Consider the following 15306-nt stretch of genomic DNA (forward strand, 5'->3'; position numbering starts at 1 on the left):
ACGCGCATTGCCAAGTATTTTGTGTATATGTGTGTATCTATTTAATTAAACAATATGGGATATTTGTATATTTGCGAATATTGTTGATATTTGGTACAATTAGTAGATGTAGCTTTTGTTTAATAATTATGTGTAGTTGCAGTTCAATACATATTTCTTATAAAAAGGGCGGGCTGGCTCCTTCTGCGTATTTAGTTGCCGTGGTTTTTTTTGTTGTTTTTTGCCGTCTTGTTAATCAAACATATTCATATTTTCATTGTTAATAATTATTAAGTAAATTTGTATGTGTATCTATTGTATTCTTTATATTCAAAGTAAACAATGTGTTATATAAATTAAACTCACATGTTCTTTTGTTTTTTCAACATTGTATGAAAGTGTGTGTGTGTTAAACGCAAACGCGCCAATTTCAAATTTGTTTTGTGTTTTGGTTGTTTACTTATTATCTCAGTATCACATATGTTTCCTCAAATATGCTGTGTGTGCTTTGAGACGATACAAAACTTACGGAAACATACCTATTAGCAACAAATTTACAGGCTCTCAATTACATTAAAAAATTACACACTTAATTAGGAAAAAAAATTAACCGACAAAAAGGAACACATTAAAAGCAATTTTTAAATTAAAATCTAATAAATTAGTTTATAAAATTAATTTTTTTTTTTTTTTTTTTAGTTTAGCTTTTAACGCTTTTAGCTAAAACTGCACTGTGCGCGGGCTAAAGTGAGTATGGGAGGTTGATAATGCAGAGGACGAGGGGAAGATGGGTTATAAAGGTAGTGTGCTTTGGTGTCTGTGCGTGCCCCAAAACGCAGAATTGTTAGCATGTGTCTATTGTGGACTAAACATTATGTGCCTACAATGCCTAGGCTTCCACACACAAGCACCTATGTAGGATATGCTTACATACACTTATATATTTATATATATATATATACTATAGTTATAATATATATATATATAATTTAATATTTAGAAAATGCACTGAAAAATATTGCTTTCCACAGCCGCACACTCGGCATTTACCCAGATTTCCGCCCTATATATCATCAATCAGGCGACCTTCGATCACCGACGAATGATGATAGTTGGGACGCGGATGAAAATCTTCATTCTCATCATTGAGCTGGGTGGGCGACAGATCCACGCCCGGACAGGAAGGTGTCACTACAATTTGCTCGTACTCATGCATCCGCTTCCTATAGAAAACACATTAAGAAATACTCTCCGTGAAGCCAATAATAATGCTTACCCGAAACATCTGAAAATGACACTTTTGAGCCAAGCGAAAAAGTTGAACTCTGCCGTTAGTCCAGGCTTGACAGCGGGATTGGCTGTTCCTACATAGAACCAGACAATGAAGACCACCAGGAAGCAGGTCAATGCATAATACCAATTGACCAGCAACATCACTAACAACTTAGTCAGCGCCTAAAAAACAAATTCTGTGAACAGTTTGAATTATTATATTATCATTATACACTTACACCTAATAGCGATGCCCAACGATTGCAGAAACCAGAATACCAGTTTTTCGTTTTGGAATGAATGGGCGGACGAATGGGCGCAATGGGTTCGTTCTCATCTTCCACTTCGCCGCTGTCGTGGGCTGGTGGTGTTTGCGTATTGGTGCCATCTATAGCCAGGGCGGTGGAATCTGGTAGCCCTTGGCCTTGTGCAGATGTTGTTGGCGCCTCAGCATTATGCTCCAACGGTTCGGAAGGCACACGTGTGACTGTCGGCAAGGGTGCCGTTTGATGTAGTGGTGAATTCTGTGGACTCTGGAGATTTTTGTGGCGCACGCGATCCGGGAACAGCAGGTCCAAGTCATTGCCTGCATCCGAAACGCTGCCATAGCGACGGGTCTCATAGCTTGGACTTGAGGCCTGTATGCGGAAACGTTCCTCGCGCTGCTCCTGTATATCAAAAGTTTGGGCCAAAGCAAAATAGGAGTAGTCTATGCAAGCATAGGTCATCAGGAAAGGCATTGTCACAATAGGCGCCAAAAAATTTATGTCACCCACAATGATGAATGATACCGTAACTATAGCCACAACAGCCATTGCATACAATGGCACCTTGTTGGGTCCACGCTGCAAGCAAGCAAGAGAGAGGATAATTATAGGAAATTAGTGTTATTCTTTTGCTACTTACACCCTTGCCCAGAGCATCGATGCCCGGTATAACACTCTCTTTGGCTATGCTTTGCAGAACACGTGGTGTGCCGTACATGGCACCCAGGCACGAGGACATGCTAGACACGTATATGCCAGCGAGCAGCAGAAAGTGAATAGCCGAGACCTTCACCGAGATTAGGAAGTCATTAAGAAGCACTCCACGTTGGCACGTGGCGCCTAAAAATAGCACGAATACCAAATACAAAAAGGTGCTGAAAGTGGTATCTATTTAGTTAAATTTGTTCATCTGATTACGCGATTGATTGCTTACGAGGTTCCAAAGGCGGCCAATGTGCCATTCGGAATATCTGTAGATGGCGCACGCAAGTCGCCGCTCATATTAATACCCGACAAGACGCCAGTGACGGTGGGGAAGAAGACGCCAAAGACGCGAAACCAAGAATACCCATTTTCATAGTTGGGCCAAAGATTATCCAGAAAATTGCTGCTGACCCAGCCTGTAAAGCCATTATCTGTAATAAACAAAAAAGTAGACATTACCCAAAGCATAGTTGAACGGTCCTGCACGCCCTCACTTACCCGGATCTTCGCCCACAAAGCTCCCAACCATGAAATCCAACGCGGATATCAGCAGAATCATTAGCAAAATGAATTGTAACTTAATGACCCACTTAACTCCGGCGACATTAATGCAGCCCAGAAGCAGCACAGCAGCCGTTGCAAATCCTCGAATGGCCCACTTGTTGCCCGCAAGTCCGACAAGGCCTGCCATGGATTCCCCAAAACCCATAACATTTAGCGCACACCCGACAGCCTGACCAAAGCAATAAAGCAGACCTAGGGCACCCCCAAAACGGGAGCCCAGCGTGTGTGCTATAAGGAAATAAACACCGCCACTCTCCACGCGGCATCGCTCACAGATCCCGATGGCCGAGAGCACGCTGACCAGCGCAATTACAACCGTGCAGAAGATTATGAGTACGGCATTAATGATACCTGCCTGGGCCACAATCCACCCAGAGCGGAGAAACACAATAACGCCGAATACATTGATAAGGCAGGATGTGAACACACCATCCCAGGTGCCAAAAAGCACCGGCTGAGATATGAAAAAGTTGGAGCGCCACCTGTTGACAGAGTTGGAAAAACGGAGTTCAGTTGGCAAGTGCGTCATCAGAGAGTTATCAAAATCGTTATTTTACTATCAATAGCTGCTGCTGTACACGTACCATGGCTTGTCGCCCTGTTCGCCAGCAAAGATCTCATTGGCTCCGGATGCATGATGACCGCCAGCCGCGTAGGTGTATTCATTACCCAGATCGACAAAGCCGCCTGTATTGTTGTTGTTGCGCTGGCGAAAGTTTGCCACAGTGACCTCACCCTCGTCATCGCCACCAAGTCCAAAGCGCTGCCAATCGACGGTGCGTCTTGCGCCGCCGTTGCTTTCAACGCTATTACTCATACTCTTCGCCTCCGTCTTTCTCTTCGCTGCGTTGGTGTTGCCCACCGTCCGTCACCGTCGCACCACCGCCGTCGTAAATGTCGTCGTTTTCAACGTCAGTGGTTGTTCATCGGCTTTTGCTGATCTATTGTTTGATACCGCGCACAGGTGACGACTCACAGGTGATTGCTAATCACGGCGTAGACTGATTCGTTTTTGTTGTTGTTGTTGGTTTTGTATTATTATAATTTTTTGTACACTTGTTTATCCAATACCACGCAAGCAAACAACCAAAACAACAACAGCAGGAGTTCAGCAGAAGCACTTTAGTTCACATACGGCTCATTAACGCAGCTGCATGCGTCATTATAGACTTTTAATGATAGTCGAGAATGAAAATGCACTTGGCAAATACGCGTTATGTTAAATAAACGCAATTTTCATATATAAAATCCGCGCTGGTTGTCATCGATACCTATGTTGTGGTTCTCACGACTTCTTGTCGAGTCGATCACAAATTGCCGATAACCATAACAGCATGTCAGGGGTGCCATACTTGTGCATATTTAAAGAATTTGCAATTATTTTTGTATACAAAATTATGGATACATTTGCATTAAAGTATGTGAATATGAAGAACTATTAGACTTTCTGTCAGCCTGCAGCTTTTTTAACACATTCAGTGGACTGCACCTTCCATACCGCTCATGTGGCAACACTACTTCTGATCTGACTATTTAATCGCACGTGTTCAAGTTTTTTGAGTTGGATTTGTTTAACTTGTTATTGTGATATCAAAATGGCCAAAAAGCCGGCACAGGTCGAGGGGGTCGAGCATCCGTCGACATCACAGCAAGCACAAACTATAGAGAAGACCGCCGACAATGGTATTTGGAAAGATGAGCGTTTTCAACACTTGTTGGCGGATCCGCGCTTTAGAGGCGTCCCTAAGGTGCAGCGCAAAGTCAAGATTGATAAACGCTTCCAAGGCATGTTTAATGATGAGAAGTTCAAAGTGAAGTACACAGTGGACAAATATGGTAGACCTGTCAATAAAAGCAACGCGGAAGATTTGCGAAAATTCTATGAGCTTGATGGCAGCAGCGAATCTGACGGCGATGATAATTCTCAAGCTGGAAAGACTGATGTAAAAGAAAGCAGCAGCGAGGACGAAGAGCAGCAGGAGCGCCGCCAGGAAGAGTTGGCCATTGCACGCGATGAGAATGACATACACAAAAGCGATATAGAAGACGTTGATGATGATGAACCGACGACACTGCGGGAACGTTTAACCAACCCTGACATTGACTATGCACGCGGCGAGGGTTGCCTAGTGACAGACTCATCGACTGGTGAGGAGAGTAGCGACGAAGAAGATGCCGATGGACCCGAGCTGCAAATCGATCATGTGTGGGGCGAATTGGACAATGATGCGGAAACCACTGAAGAGTCAACGCGACGATTGGCCGTTTGCAACATGGACTGGGATCGCATACGCGCACAGGATTTGCTAGTTTTATTTAGTTCTTTTCTTCCGCCTGGTGGCACAATTCGAAGTGTTAAAATATATCCCTCGGAGTACGGCAAGGCTCGTATGGCCGAGGAAGAAGTACACGGCCCAACAGAGCTGGTGGGCCTGGGGAAGGATACCTCAACCAAAGCACAGGTAAGCAAAACAGGAACTCAGATCTAGACCTTTCCCTTTAATAACCCAATTTAAAACAGGAAAACATCGGTGAGGATTCGGACGAGGAGCTTGTGCAGGAGCAGGACAGTGATGCCGAGGAGGGCGACGATTACCACATGGAGAAGCTTCGTCAGTATCAGCTAAACCGATTGCGTTACTATTATGCCGTTGTGGAATGTGACAGTGTGGCGACCGCTGATAAAGTGTACAAGGAGTGCGATGGCATTGAGTACGAGAGCTCGGCTACGCGTGTCGATTTGCGCTTCATACCCGACGATACAACATTCGATAATGATACGCCACGAGACATATGCACGGAGCTGCCCGACGCGAATAGCTACAAACCTAGACAGTTCACTACGACAGCCCTCCAGCAGGCCAAAGTCGATCTGACCTGGGACGAAACTGCAATGGATCGGCGGGAGCTGGGTGACAAGCTATCCAGTGGCAAGGTTGACCAGCTTAACGACAAGGAACTACGCCAGATTGTTGCTTACAGCACAGAGGAAGAGTCTGAGGAGGAGGGGCCAGATGCAAAGCCAGCGGCACAGTCCAAAACGCAACCGCTAAAGCATGCTAAGCAGAAGGAGCGCATTGAAATGTATAAAGGTTTGCTGGCCGAAATCAATGAACAGGAGGCTAAATCCAAGGAACAAAAATACGAGATGGAAATGTCGTGGAACATCGATGCACCCGAAAACAGCCAGCAGGGATCTGAAGATGAAAATGAGGCAGAAGCAAGCAGTAAATCACAGCTAACGCCCATCGAAAAGGTGATGCAGAAACGCAGTGAGAAGAATAAGCTGCGTAAAGAGCAGCGTAGACGCAAGCAGCTCGAAGCACGTGGTGTTGATCTCGCTGCGGCCAATGATAGCGACGACGACTCAATACCCGACGGCATTGACATGAATGATGCGTACTTTGCTGATGAATTCGCCAATGGTGACTATGAGCCACCGAAGGCGGCAAAGAAATTAAAGAACAAGAAGAACAAGCATAGTCAATTGAATGAAGCCGAAGGGGACGAGGAAAGGCGACAGCAGCAGGAGTTAGCACTACTACTCGACGATAGCGATGATCACGAATCAGTGGCCGGCGCAAAGAAGCAGCACTTCAGTTTGACTAAAATCCTGAAAACCGAGAACGAGAGCAACACAAAACGCAAACGACGCAAGCAGCTGAAGAAGGCCAAGGGAGGTGGTGTGGCCAGCAAGGAGCTGGACGATAATTTCCGTCTTAATCTGGACGACTCACGTTTTACGGCTGTCTATAAATCACACGAATACAACATCGATCCCACAGACTCCCACTTCAAGGGCACCAAGGGTATGCAACAGATCATAGGCGAGAAGTTGAAGCGACGTCAAAAGCAATTGGAATGTGACGAAGTATCGACGGCGCAGCTACCAAAGCGGTCCAAGCAGCAATTGGAAAACAATTTGCTGGTGAATAGTTTGAAGCGCAAGATCAAGCAGCAACAGAAGCTGTAGAGCAACAGCCGGAAGGAGTATATAAATTTGTTTTTTTTTTATTTTTATTCTTGATACGGATTACATTAGTATACAATAAAAAAAAAGGTACATAAAAATGTTTGATTAACTTAAGATTATCTTGGAGCACACAAGCACCACGAACATACATTTTTACGTAATCACATGCTACAAATTTTTCACATTGACTCTTGGATGCACTATAGTCCATCCACATAAAGAACACAAACAGTTGGTAAATTTTATGTCGCTAATGTCAAGGACCAGCCGTTGAAATCTTACTTATAATTGAAATACTGCTCGTAAACGGCTAGAGTAATGCATGGATCCTGGCACAGCAAATCCGGCAGACAAATGCGGCGCTCCTGCTCGTACACCACCATTAGCTGACAGATGCGAGCCCAAACGGGATCGTAACGTTGAAGCATTAGCTGACAGTTAAGATTGGGCTTCGTCAGCAGACGCACAACTTTGTGCACATGCTCAAAGGATTTGGCGCCGTCCGAGAGCAACGTCACAAATGGATTGCGACCCACACATAATTCATACAACACCAACCCCAGTGACCAGATGTCCGATTTAAAATCAATTTTGCCGCCACACATGATCTCGGGCGCCATGTAGAGCGGCGTGCCCAATGGCTGATGCTTCTTGGACGGTACATGGACAGCTGATATGCCAAAATCGGCGAACTTCACACGATCGTTTTCATCGAGCAGCATATTTTCTGGCTTTATGTCGCGATGAATTACATGACGTATATGCAGATATTCCAGGCCTATGATCATGTCACAAAAGTATTTTAATAGGCGTTTTTTGTCTACGTTTCCAGGCGCACTTTGTATAACGTCGCGAATTGTGCCGTTCGGCACATATTCCATTACAATGTTTACAGTGCCAGCGTGCATGAAGGAGCGTATGAATTGCACAATGTGCGGATGCCGTAGCTGTGAAATGATATAAATCTGTCCACGGCTTTATTTGAGATACGAGATTTGTGTGACAATAGACTTACCTCTTCTTTGATAAGCGCCATCTCAACTTTGGGATTACGCACAATGATACGCTTCACACAAACCTTGCGCTCATGCCGTCCTTCCCGTAAAATGCATAGGAAGGCACGGCCAAATGATCCTTGACCCAGTACGCGAATGCATTTAAGGTTTTCGTCGCCTAAATTCATGATGTGCCAAATTATAACTCACAGCCAATATGGAGACACCATTTACAGTTACATTTCATATATACGCGCCAGTGCCCGTGCTTATTTATCGATAGCTGGTCGATAGGCATTTTGCCGTTACAATGTACGTATGTATATATGTCATAATAGATAGGTGATTTTAGTATCGATGCTTCCCCTCGAATTATAAAATACGTTTAATACCTTTATTTCTTTTAAATAATTTTATTATATAATTTATTTGTCATGTGGCTTTAGGAATAAATTATCAAAATGTTCTAATTAGATGACAATTTGATTTGTTTATGTTTATGTTATGTTTATGTATAAACATAAATATATATGTACATACATACATACATATGTATCTTTGTTGGTCACATTCAGCCATCTTCTTCTTTGATTGCTTTAATTTAATAGGAACACGCTTTTCAAACTAACCCGCTTCATAGTCTCATTCATTCTTATGGCCGGCAAAGTGAAGGCGCAACTCGCTGGCCAAGCGAAACGAGCGCGGGCATAGCTCGCAGTTATAGACATTTTCGCCCACATGGAAACGCAAATGTTTGATCAGGTCATTACTTTGGGCAAAGGCGCGCTCGCAATATTTGCACTTATATGGCTTTTCGCCGGTGTGAGTCCGCCGATGGCGATGCATGTGATTTAAACAAACAAAGCTGCAGAGCGGAAGGGCATTTTTTTAATTCAATAATTGGGAAAGCTGCTCTCTACTTACCGCTTTTCGCAGAAGTCACACTTGTGCGGGCGTTCCCCCGTGTGATACATCATGTGTTTCTTTAGTTGATAGGGTTTGGTAAAACGGCCATTACATAAATTGCATTCGTATCTGGGCTCATCGTGGACCTGTGATTTGTGCGAACACAAATCGCTGCGGCAGGGAAAGCGACGCGGACATTTTGGACACTCATAGCGCATGACACCCGAGTGTCGTTTTAAATGCTGTTTCATATTGCTGGTAGTGCTGAACGCCTTTCCGCACTCAGGACAGAGAATTGACTGCTCGCGCATATGTGTGCGTATGTGATCCTTCAGTGAGGACAGAGTAAGATATGCTAGTGAACGAAGCTAGTGAAAGATAAACTAGTCGATGGCATGCAGCAATAACTTACTTTGTTTGCAAAACTGACACTCATATAGTTGAGTTTTATCCGACGTGGCCACCGCCGGCATTATTAGTTTCTTTGTTCCATGGAAGCGACGATGTGAGGTTAGTAAAGCAGGGTTTTCGAATGTCTTTTCGCAATCATCACAGCTAAACTTGATAGGGTTGCATTCAAGGTCCTGTTTACTATGATAGACCGGCTTATGAGTAAACAACGCCTCCGCGTTTGGCAACAGCAGGTCACACTTTTCACGGGAATTACTTATAAAGTGGCCGCAAAGACATTTCGTCTCGTGCCTTTTCAAACTAACCAAAGAGGCGAACCGGTAGTTGCATTGGGAACACTGAAAGGGACGACTTTCGTCATGCAACTGGTATTGGCGAGTTATGTCAATGAACTTCTTGTTTGGAATCCTATTTGGCGTCTGTCTGATAAATAAAAAAAATATACAAGCTTAAATATTACCATTGATCTGTGGACTGTGCTGCATATTTACTTTTTTTGATTGCATTCGGCCGTATTTAGTTCGTAAACTTCCAATTCGTCGGAATTCTCAATATCGCTGTAATCTTTGTAAAGAGTCACCTGTGCCTCCACTTCTATATAACTGTGATCAAAACACTGCTCTTCGTTCTTTGGTTCGTAAACAAACAAATCATTGGCACTGAACTCCAACATTTCGGTTCCTTCTACATCCACATCAGTGTCGGGCTCTTCTCTTGCCACAGTATTGATGATAGTCCCATACTCTGCTTTAACACGCAATTCGTCGTCGTATTCTATTAATGCACCAAGATCTTCCACCAGTTCCGTTTGAAGCACATCTTCAGTCTTCTGAGCGATAGCCTCGATAAGATTCGTGGGCATCATCACAGTCTCGCTTTCAAGCGTACGCATTCGTCTGTCGGATTTAAGACACATTTGTCGGAACTGTCGCAGGTCCAGCAGCCTGGTCAGGCAATCGGGGCAAATTCGCTGTGGTAGCCCATCATCCGACTTGACTTGCAGTGTGGGCGCCAAGCTCTCAATTAACTGCACTACAGTATATGTGTCCGTTACATTGTTTACTCTTACGTAGGCGTGGATGGAGTGCAATTGTAAGGGCTCTGTAGGCGAATCGCAGCGCATGCAAGCACGACACATCACTGCGAACCGTGAGGCAACAGCCGGGTTGTTGCTGTTCATCATCTACCTGCTGTTCGAGTAACTGGTTAAATACCTCACACGAATATTTTCATTTGTTTACGAAAAGAGTTGTTGCAATCGATTCTTTAATTCGCTACTTCTAGAGCTGGTGAAATTGGCTAGTGTGTAATCGATTACTGACAACTAGAGATGAGACCAGCACAACAAATTGCATCCCCGCCCTTTGTAAAATTTCAATTCGTGGACGCATTACCATTCTTTGTCAGATGAACATTAAATGTGTTTACAAGTGTGTTACATTTTTATATAAGGAAACAAAATGCAATATTTGAAGTTTATTAAAAATTTCAACATGTATTAGCATTACAAAAAATGTATCAGTCAAATGGTAAAAATTTGGTTTCTGGGAGTTCCTTAAATTCTCTAACACAGAAACCATTTCTATTACATATTTTATATGTAAAACAAACCCCAAAAAGACTTTTTATAACATGGGTGCATCTATTTTGATAGCAAAGCACGCATATTATTTGGCATAAAAAAATGTAAATTGATAGCACTCAGCCATTTTTGGTAGTCGGTAAAATATCCTTGCAAAATGTTAAAACGTTTGTCTTTGTTCAAGTACGCATCCAAATGCATGTGTTTGTCTTTTAGTAATTTAGATGCCATTGCCATTAGCATATGTAGGTGGGACACATCTATCTCCATTAGGTTTGGGCTTAAATGTTAAATAGACATTAAAAAGTCGAGGATTTACCTTTTGTCTGTTACTTACACATCGCGAATGAAACCTTCCAGAATGGCTTTAATTACTTCAAAAATCTCGAAGAAGAAACTATTGGCAAGTGTAGCATCTACTAAAAAACTATACTCGTAGTCTATCATTAGAATCGTATCAGAGGCATGTTGCAAGAATCCTGTAGTATAAAGAAATTAATTTTTTTTAAAGAGAAGGTTTGAAAACTACGTATAATGCATACCTTGAGATGCTAGGAATTTTGATAGCTTTAGAGCACTGCGTATACGCGCTTCGTGGAACTCAGCAAAGAAATCGTTGACATAGAAGTTGTAAGTTCCATACAAAACTACCAATTGGCGAACAGTTGCTGTTAAATGGATGGGAAAGGGTTACGTTATTGAAATATTCACATTCTTAGGTTACTTTTAACATTTACCGATTGGAACCAATTAAATACTTACTTTCATGACCAGACTCTCTCTCGCGTATTTCATCTTGAATGTGGTCGATGAAATTCGTTTTTTCCTGCAAAAGTTCAGCATATTTTGTGTGGCATTTCGGACACTCGCCCATTAATGGAGTTATTTTATCACGTTGATTTGAGCAATTACAATACAAACTGGCACGAATGTTCTAAAGCGAATGGATGAGTGAATTGTTGTGTTTCGCTCAGAATCGCTTACCGTTGGCTCTAGGCATTCTGGAAGCGCGCATGCGGTGCATCTACACGTAGTTCCCAAGTTTTCAAAATAGGACCGACGCTGACTACGATTATGTTGCCAAATGTTTACATCATGGCTCAAAGTGAGTTCGTCACCGACGTTTATTTTTTGGTTGGTAGTTGCAATGTATTGTCCATTAGTCAGTGCGCTGAAAAAAAATATTATTACAATTTTGAATCGTATTAGGTTAAAAATAGCTAACCGGACTTGAACGTTAGCTGCGCATGAATGGTTAAACTTCTTCAGCGTAGAACATAGCGCAGTCCGTTCTTGACGTAAATATCCGCCCTCAAGACCGGCCAATTTTATAAAGTACTCATCAAGAAATGTTTGGAATGTGTTAACAAACTTGGCAATCAGCTCGCAACGCTTCGAGGTGTTCAGATATAGAACTTCCTTGCATGATTCCACAGATGTATTACTAACATTTATTATATCATTAGCCGATTTAATTTCATTTGAATTCAAACATAATTGCATTATCTTCAGCGTGTATTCGGCTAGCGGGCTATCCTGCCATCTGTAAATCGGTTTGCTCTCATTGATATTGAAAGTGCGCTCAGCGGGAAAAAGTTTACCCTCCATGACAAGTTTCTCGTGCTCTTTATAAATTTGTACAAATTCGAATTGCGGAATAATTTTATAATATTCAAAAGCATCGGTAGTTATGCGTTCAACACCTGCCTTTGAATTGGTGTTATGTACGACTTCAGGTGAGTCAGTCTCACATTCCAGGGTTTGCGATATATTATAACGCAATTCGGTTCGAATGGAATTGAGGGTAATGTGGCCATTCAAACGGAGTAGGATCGCTGCTATAAGATGTATGCAGTCCAGTTTTCCAAGTCCAATTTCTCCAAAGTCAAATATATTTGCAAATGAACTTTTATGCATGAAAACCGCAAGACGAAAAGCGGTTGAGATTATTTCCCACCACTTTGCTGGCGTAAGTAGATTGTAATTTGGCTTGGTTACCAAGAACTCGACTATTATAGAGTTTTCATCGGTCTTTGCATTTTTAACAATAAAGTTCCACGCAGACTGCGAATTTATAAATTTTCTATTTGTGATAAAAAGCATTTAGTAAGTGATGTTTTACCCAATCATTCTACTAAAAACATTTACCTTAGATGTCCCTTTTTTTTGAATGTTGTATTAAACAACAGTTTTGCGGCCTGCACAAAGAAACGATATAATTGAGTTGCTTCTAGAACAGGTATAATGCCAATTTTGTATAGGTAGCATTCATTTCGGTGTTCTTCTTTATCGGCTGAAATGCAGTTTTCGGAGCAATATGTTTTATATCGGCAACCAGGGCATGTATATAACAACGCCTGATGAATCCCGCAAAGTTCACAATTAGTGAAGGGTACGCTGTATTGGAAAAAAGCTGGATCTTCCGATACGACAGCTTCATTTTTTGGTATCGGAACTCGGGCATACACTCCAGTGCGCTGTTCAGTACTCGCTGAGCTGTAGAATAAATATAACAACATTTACATACATTTTATTAAAATGTGTTTGAAATAGCACCTACACATAATCGCACGCATTTGAGGCCCATGGAATTTCCTTGGACAGTTTAAAACCATTGAACGGCACTTCGATATTATTTTTTGGTTTGATTTTCAAAGTTACAGTATTTGTGTTTTGATTTACTTCTTTCTTAATTTTGTCCAATTGATCGAAATATTTCTGCATCTCTACAATTTGTAAAAAAATCATTGCGGGTGAATCATATGATAAGCATGGAAATCGCTTACCAGGATTTATATCCCACATAGTCTTGGGCAGACGCGCTGTAATAACTGTGTCAAAAATTCAACTTTTGGAATATTGAAATATTACTTACTCAATAAATCTGATAGTTCTTGTAAGTTAACCCGCGCCCCATTCATGTCTTTCTTTGCGTAAAAAGTCAAGCATAAAAGCGTCTGAACCAATACTTTTTCTTGGGCAGTCACGCCGTTAGGATAAAGCGTTTTGTAATATAATAAATCGCTATGGCTAAACTAAGAGAACAATGTGAAGATATTAGAAAATCAGAGAATAATTTGACAACTTTCATCCTACTTACATTAACATTCTTCTGGCGTATGTTATGGATGCTGCGTGCCAAAATCGCCTCCGCAAGCCAATTAGTATCAAATGGGGCACGGTATATGATTTTATTAAGGTATTGCAATACCTAAATAAACAATAGTTAACTTGTGTACATGCGTATCGTAATTTATGCATTTCATACCCCAAAAGAGTTTGTACCGTTTTGAGGTTTGTTCGCAGAGATCAGTAAATCTTTTGAAATCCCTTTCCGTTTTTCAAAAAAAGATGTAGTTTCTTTTTCAAACATGAGTAAAATTAATTCAGTCTCTCTGAAATAATAATGAATGACGATTAAAATCCACAAAATCCATATGCGCACATATGTATGTATGTATTTACATATGTATGTATGCATGCACATACATATACATATGTATGTAAATATACATATGCATGTATCAATTCTAGCTCTTACATTATATTTTGAGGGCACAGCAATTTCTGTATAATATTGTATTCGGTGTCATCTTGAAGCGGCGGTTCCAACACCTTTAATGTAAGCCAGTGCATGTTTCTTTTTCGTTGCTCTTGTGGTTACGGAAGATTCTGGTAAACGCAGGGCTTTTTTGACAAAGCGTATTATAACGGGACTATGTGTTTGCGTACAGCTGTTTAGTTGGCATCGACTAAAATACTTTAGAATACGTCTGCTGTGCAGGCAGTGTTTGCTTAGAATTTAGTATTATTATTTCCCAAAATACGATATTGTAATGCACAATTACCTTCTTAAGTCTTTTGACGTATATTGCACATACATAGCTGCCGGCAACCATCTTCATCTGCTTCTTCTTGTACTTGTCAAATATACGTTCATCACCTACGTGCCAACGATCCCAATATTTATCGATACATCGAATGTTATTGCAGCCAATTAAAATATAGGGTTGTATTTTTACATTTTAAGTTTGTGTTTTAAATCTACACATTACTTCCTGCCTGTACATAAGCCGTATTATACAAGCCGATTTATACTAACACATTTTTATTATAACAAATTAATAATTCAAATTGGTCTGCACAAAGAGTAATGCAAACATGACAGATAAAAGTCGTTGGCGCGCACATGTCAGTTGCACGTTATGCAAATTTCGCGCTCTGTGAGAAAGTGGCTTACTTTTACTTTTACGTTGAATTTGATTATGTGTGTGGATTGCTGTTGCTATTGCTTTTGCAATCAGGCCAGACTATACTACTAACCCAATAAAATGCCTTTGATTTCGACGACATTTGCAATGTTTAAGGAGCTACCAAGCTCTGTTTGTGGCTGCCGACGAATTCGTTTTTGATGCCATTGATATATATTTTTGGTAAAAATGTCGTAATTTGCATATTTTCCTTTGCATGCATGGCAATTTCGGCTTCCTGACCAACTTTGCCGTTCACTTACACCAACTGGCGATTATCTAATCGTATAACGTTTTAATTTTTGCCCATTTTGAATATAAATTGGAGCACGAGGAAACTAATTTAATCGCATGCCGTTTAAAAGCTCATAAACAATTAGCAAATCATATATTCGCAAATACA

At 41.5% G+C, this 15306-nt stretch overlaps 5 protein-coding genes across 7 annotated transcripts; 1 reads left to right on the top strand and 4 right to left on the bottom strand.

Moving 5' to 3' along the window:
• Positions 1-329: 329 nt before the first annotated feature.
• On the bottom strand, positions 330-4070 carry LOC115627758 (solute carrier family 12 member 8). The gene is made up of 7 exons (XM_030523543.1): positions 3371-4070; positions 2721-3268; positions 2452-2653; positions 2158-2392; positions 1491-2096; positions 1256-1434; positions 330-1202 (listed from the first exon to the last, which is right to left on the bottom strand). Exons 1-7 carry the CDS (start codon positions 3601-3603, stop codon positions 1043-1045), a joined length of 2163 nt encoding a protein of 720 aa, XP_030379403.1. The 5' UTR covers positions 3604-4070; the 3' UTR covers positions 330-1042.
• A 213-nt stretch (positions 4071-4283) lies between these two features.
• LOC115627889 (ESF1 homolog) lies at positions 4284-6857 on the top strand. Its single transcript, XM_030523775.1, has 2 exons — positions 4284-5248; positions 5308-6857. The coding sequence occupies exons 1-2, from the start codon at positions 4382-4384 to the stop codon at positions 6757-6759; spliced, it is 2319 nt and encodes a 772-aa protein (XP_030379635.1). The 5' UTR covers positions 4284-4381; the 3' UTR covers positions 6760-6857.
• LOC115627890 (CBL-interacting protein kinase 25) lies at positions 6836-7970 on the bottom strand. Its single transcript, XM_030523777.1, has 2 exons — positions 7775-7970; positions 6836-7724 (listed from the first exon to the last, which is right to left on the bottom strand). The coding sequence occupies exons 1-2, from the start codon at positions 7940-7942 to the stop codon at positions 7038-7040; spliced, it is 855 nt and encodes a 284-aa protein (XP_030379637.1). The 5' UTR covers positions 7943-7970; the 3' UTR covers positions 6836-7037.
• A 246-nt stretch (positions 7971-8216) lies between these two features.
• LOC115627866 (zinc finger protein 571-like) lies at positions 8217-10452 on the bottom strand. Of its 3 annotated transcripts, XM_030523747.1 has the most exons (4): positions 9563-10452; positions 9073-9494; positions 8679-9015; positions 8234-8619 (listed from the first exon to the last, which is right to left on the bottom strand). In XM_030523747.1, exons 1-4 carry the CDS (start codon positions 10252-10254, stop codon positions 8397-8399), a joined length of 1674 nt encoding a protein of 557 aa, XP_030379607.1. In that variant the 5' UTR covers positions 10255-10452; the 3' UTR covers positions 8234-8396. The 3 variants fall into 3 exon arrangements, with proteins under 3 accessions (XP_030379609.1, XP_030379607.1, XP_030379608.1); XM_030523749.1 differs by lacking the exon at positions 9563-10452 and having other exon boundaries at positions 8217-8619; positions 8679-8989; positions 9073-9229; XM_030523748.1 differs by lacking the exon at positions 8234-8619 and having other exon boundaries at positions 8813-8989.
• A 261-nt stretch (positions 10453-10713) lies between these two features.
• LOC115627931 lies at positions 10714-14551 on the bottom strand. The gene is made up of 14 exons (XM_030523824.1): positions 14502-14551; positions 14195-14429; positions 13922-14048; positions 13754-13864; positions 13529-13688; positions 13440-13475; positions 13214-13379; positions 12802-13149; positions 11879-12736; positions 11638-11824; positions 11416-11587; positions 11196-11321; positions 10991-11132; positions 10714-10933 (listed from the first exon to the last, which is right to left on the bottom strand). The coding sequence occupies exons 2-14, from the start codon at positions 14287-14289 to the stop codon at positions 10714-10716; spliced, it is 2748 nt and encodes a 915-aa protein (XP_030379684.1). The 5' UTR covers positions 14290-14429; positions 14502-14551.
• Between the last annotated feature and the right edge of the window lie 755 nt (positions 14552-15306).

The sequence above is a fragment of the Scaptodrosophila lebanonensis genome, unplaced genomic scaffold (genome assembly GCF_003285725.1).
Source record: "Scaptodrosophila lebanonensis strain 11010-0011.00,11010-0021.00 unplaced genomic scaffold, SlebRS2 tig00000098-arrow-pilon, whole genome shotgun sequence".
Lineage (NCBI taxonomy): Eukaryota > Metazoa > Arthropoda > Insecta > Diptera > Drosophilidae > Scaptodrosophila > Scaptodrosophila lebanonensis.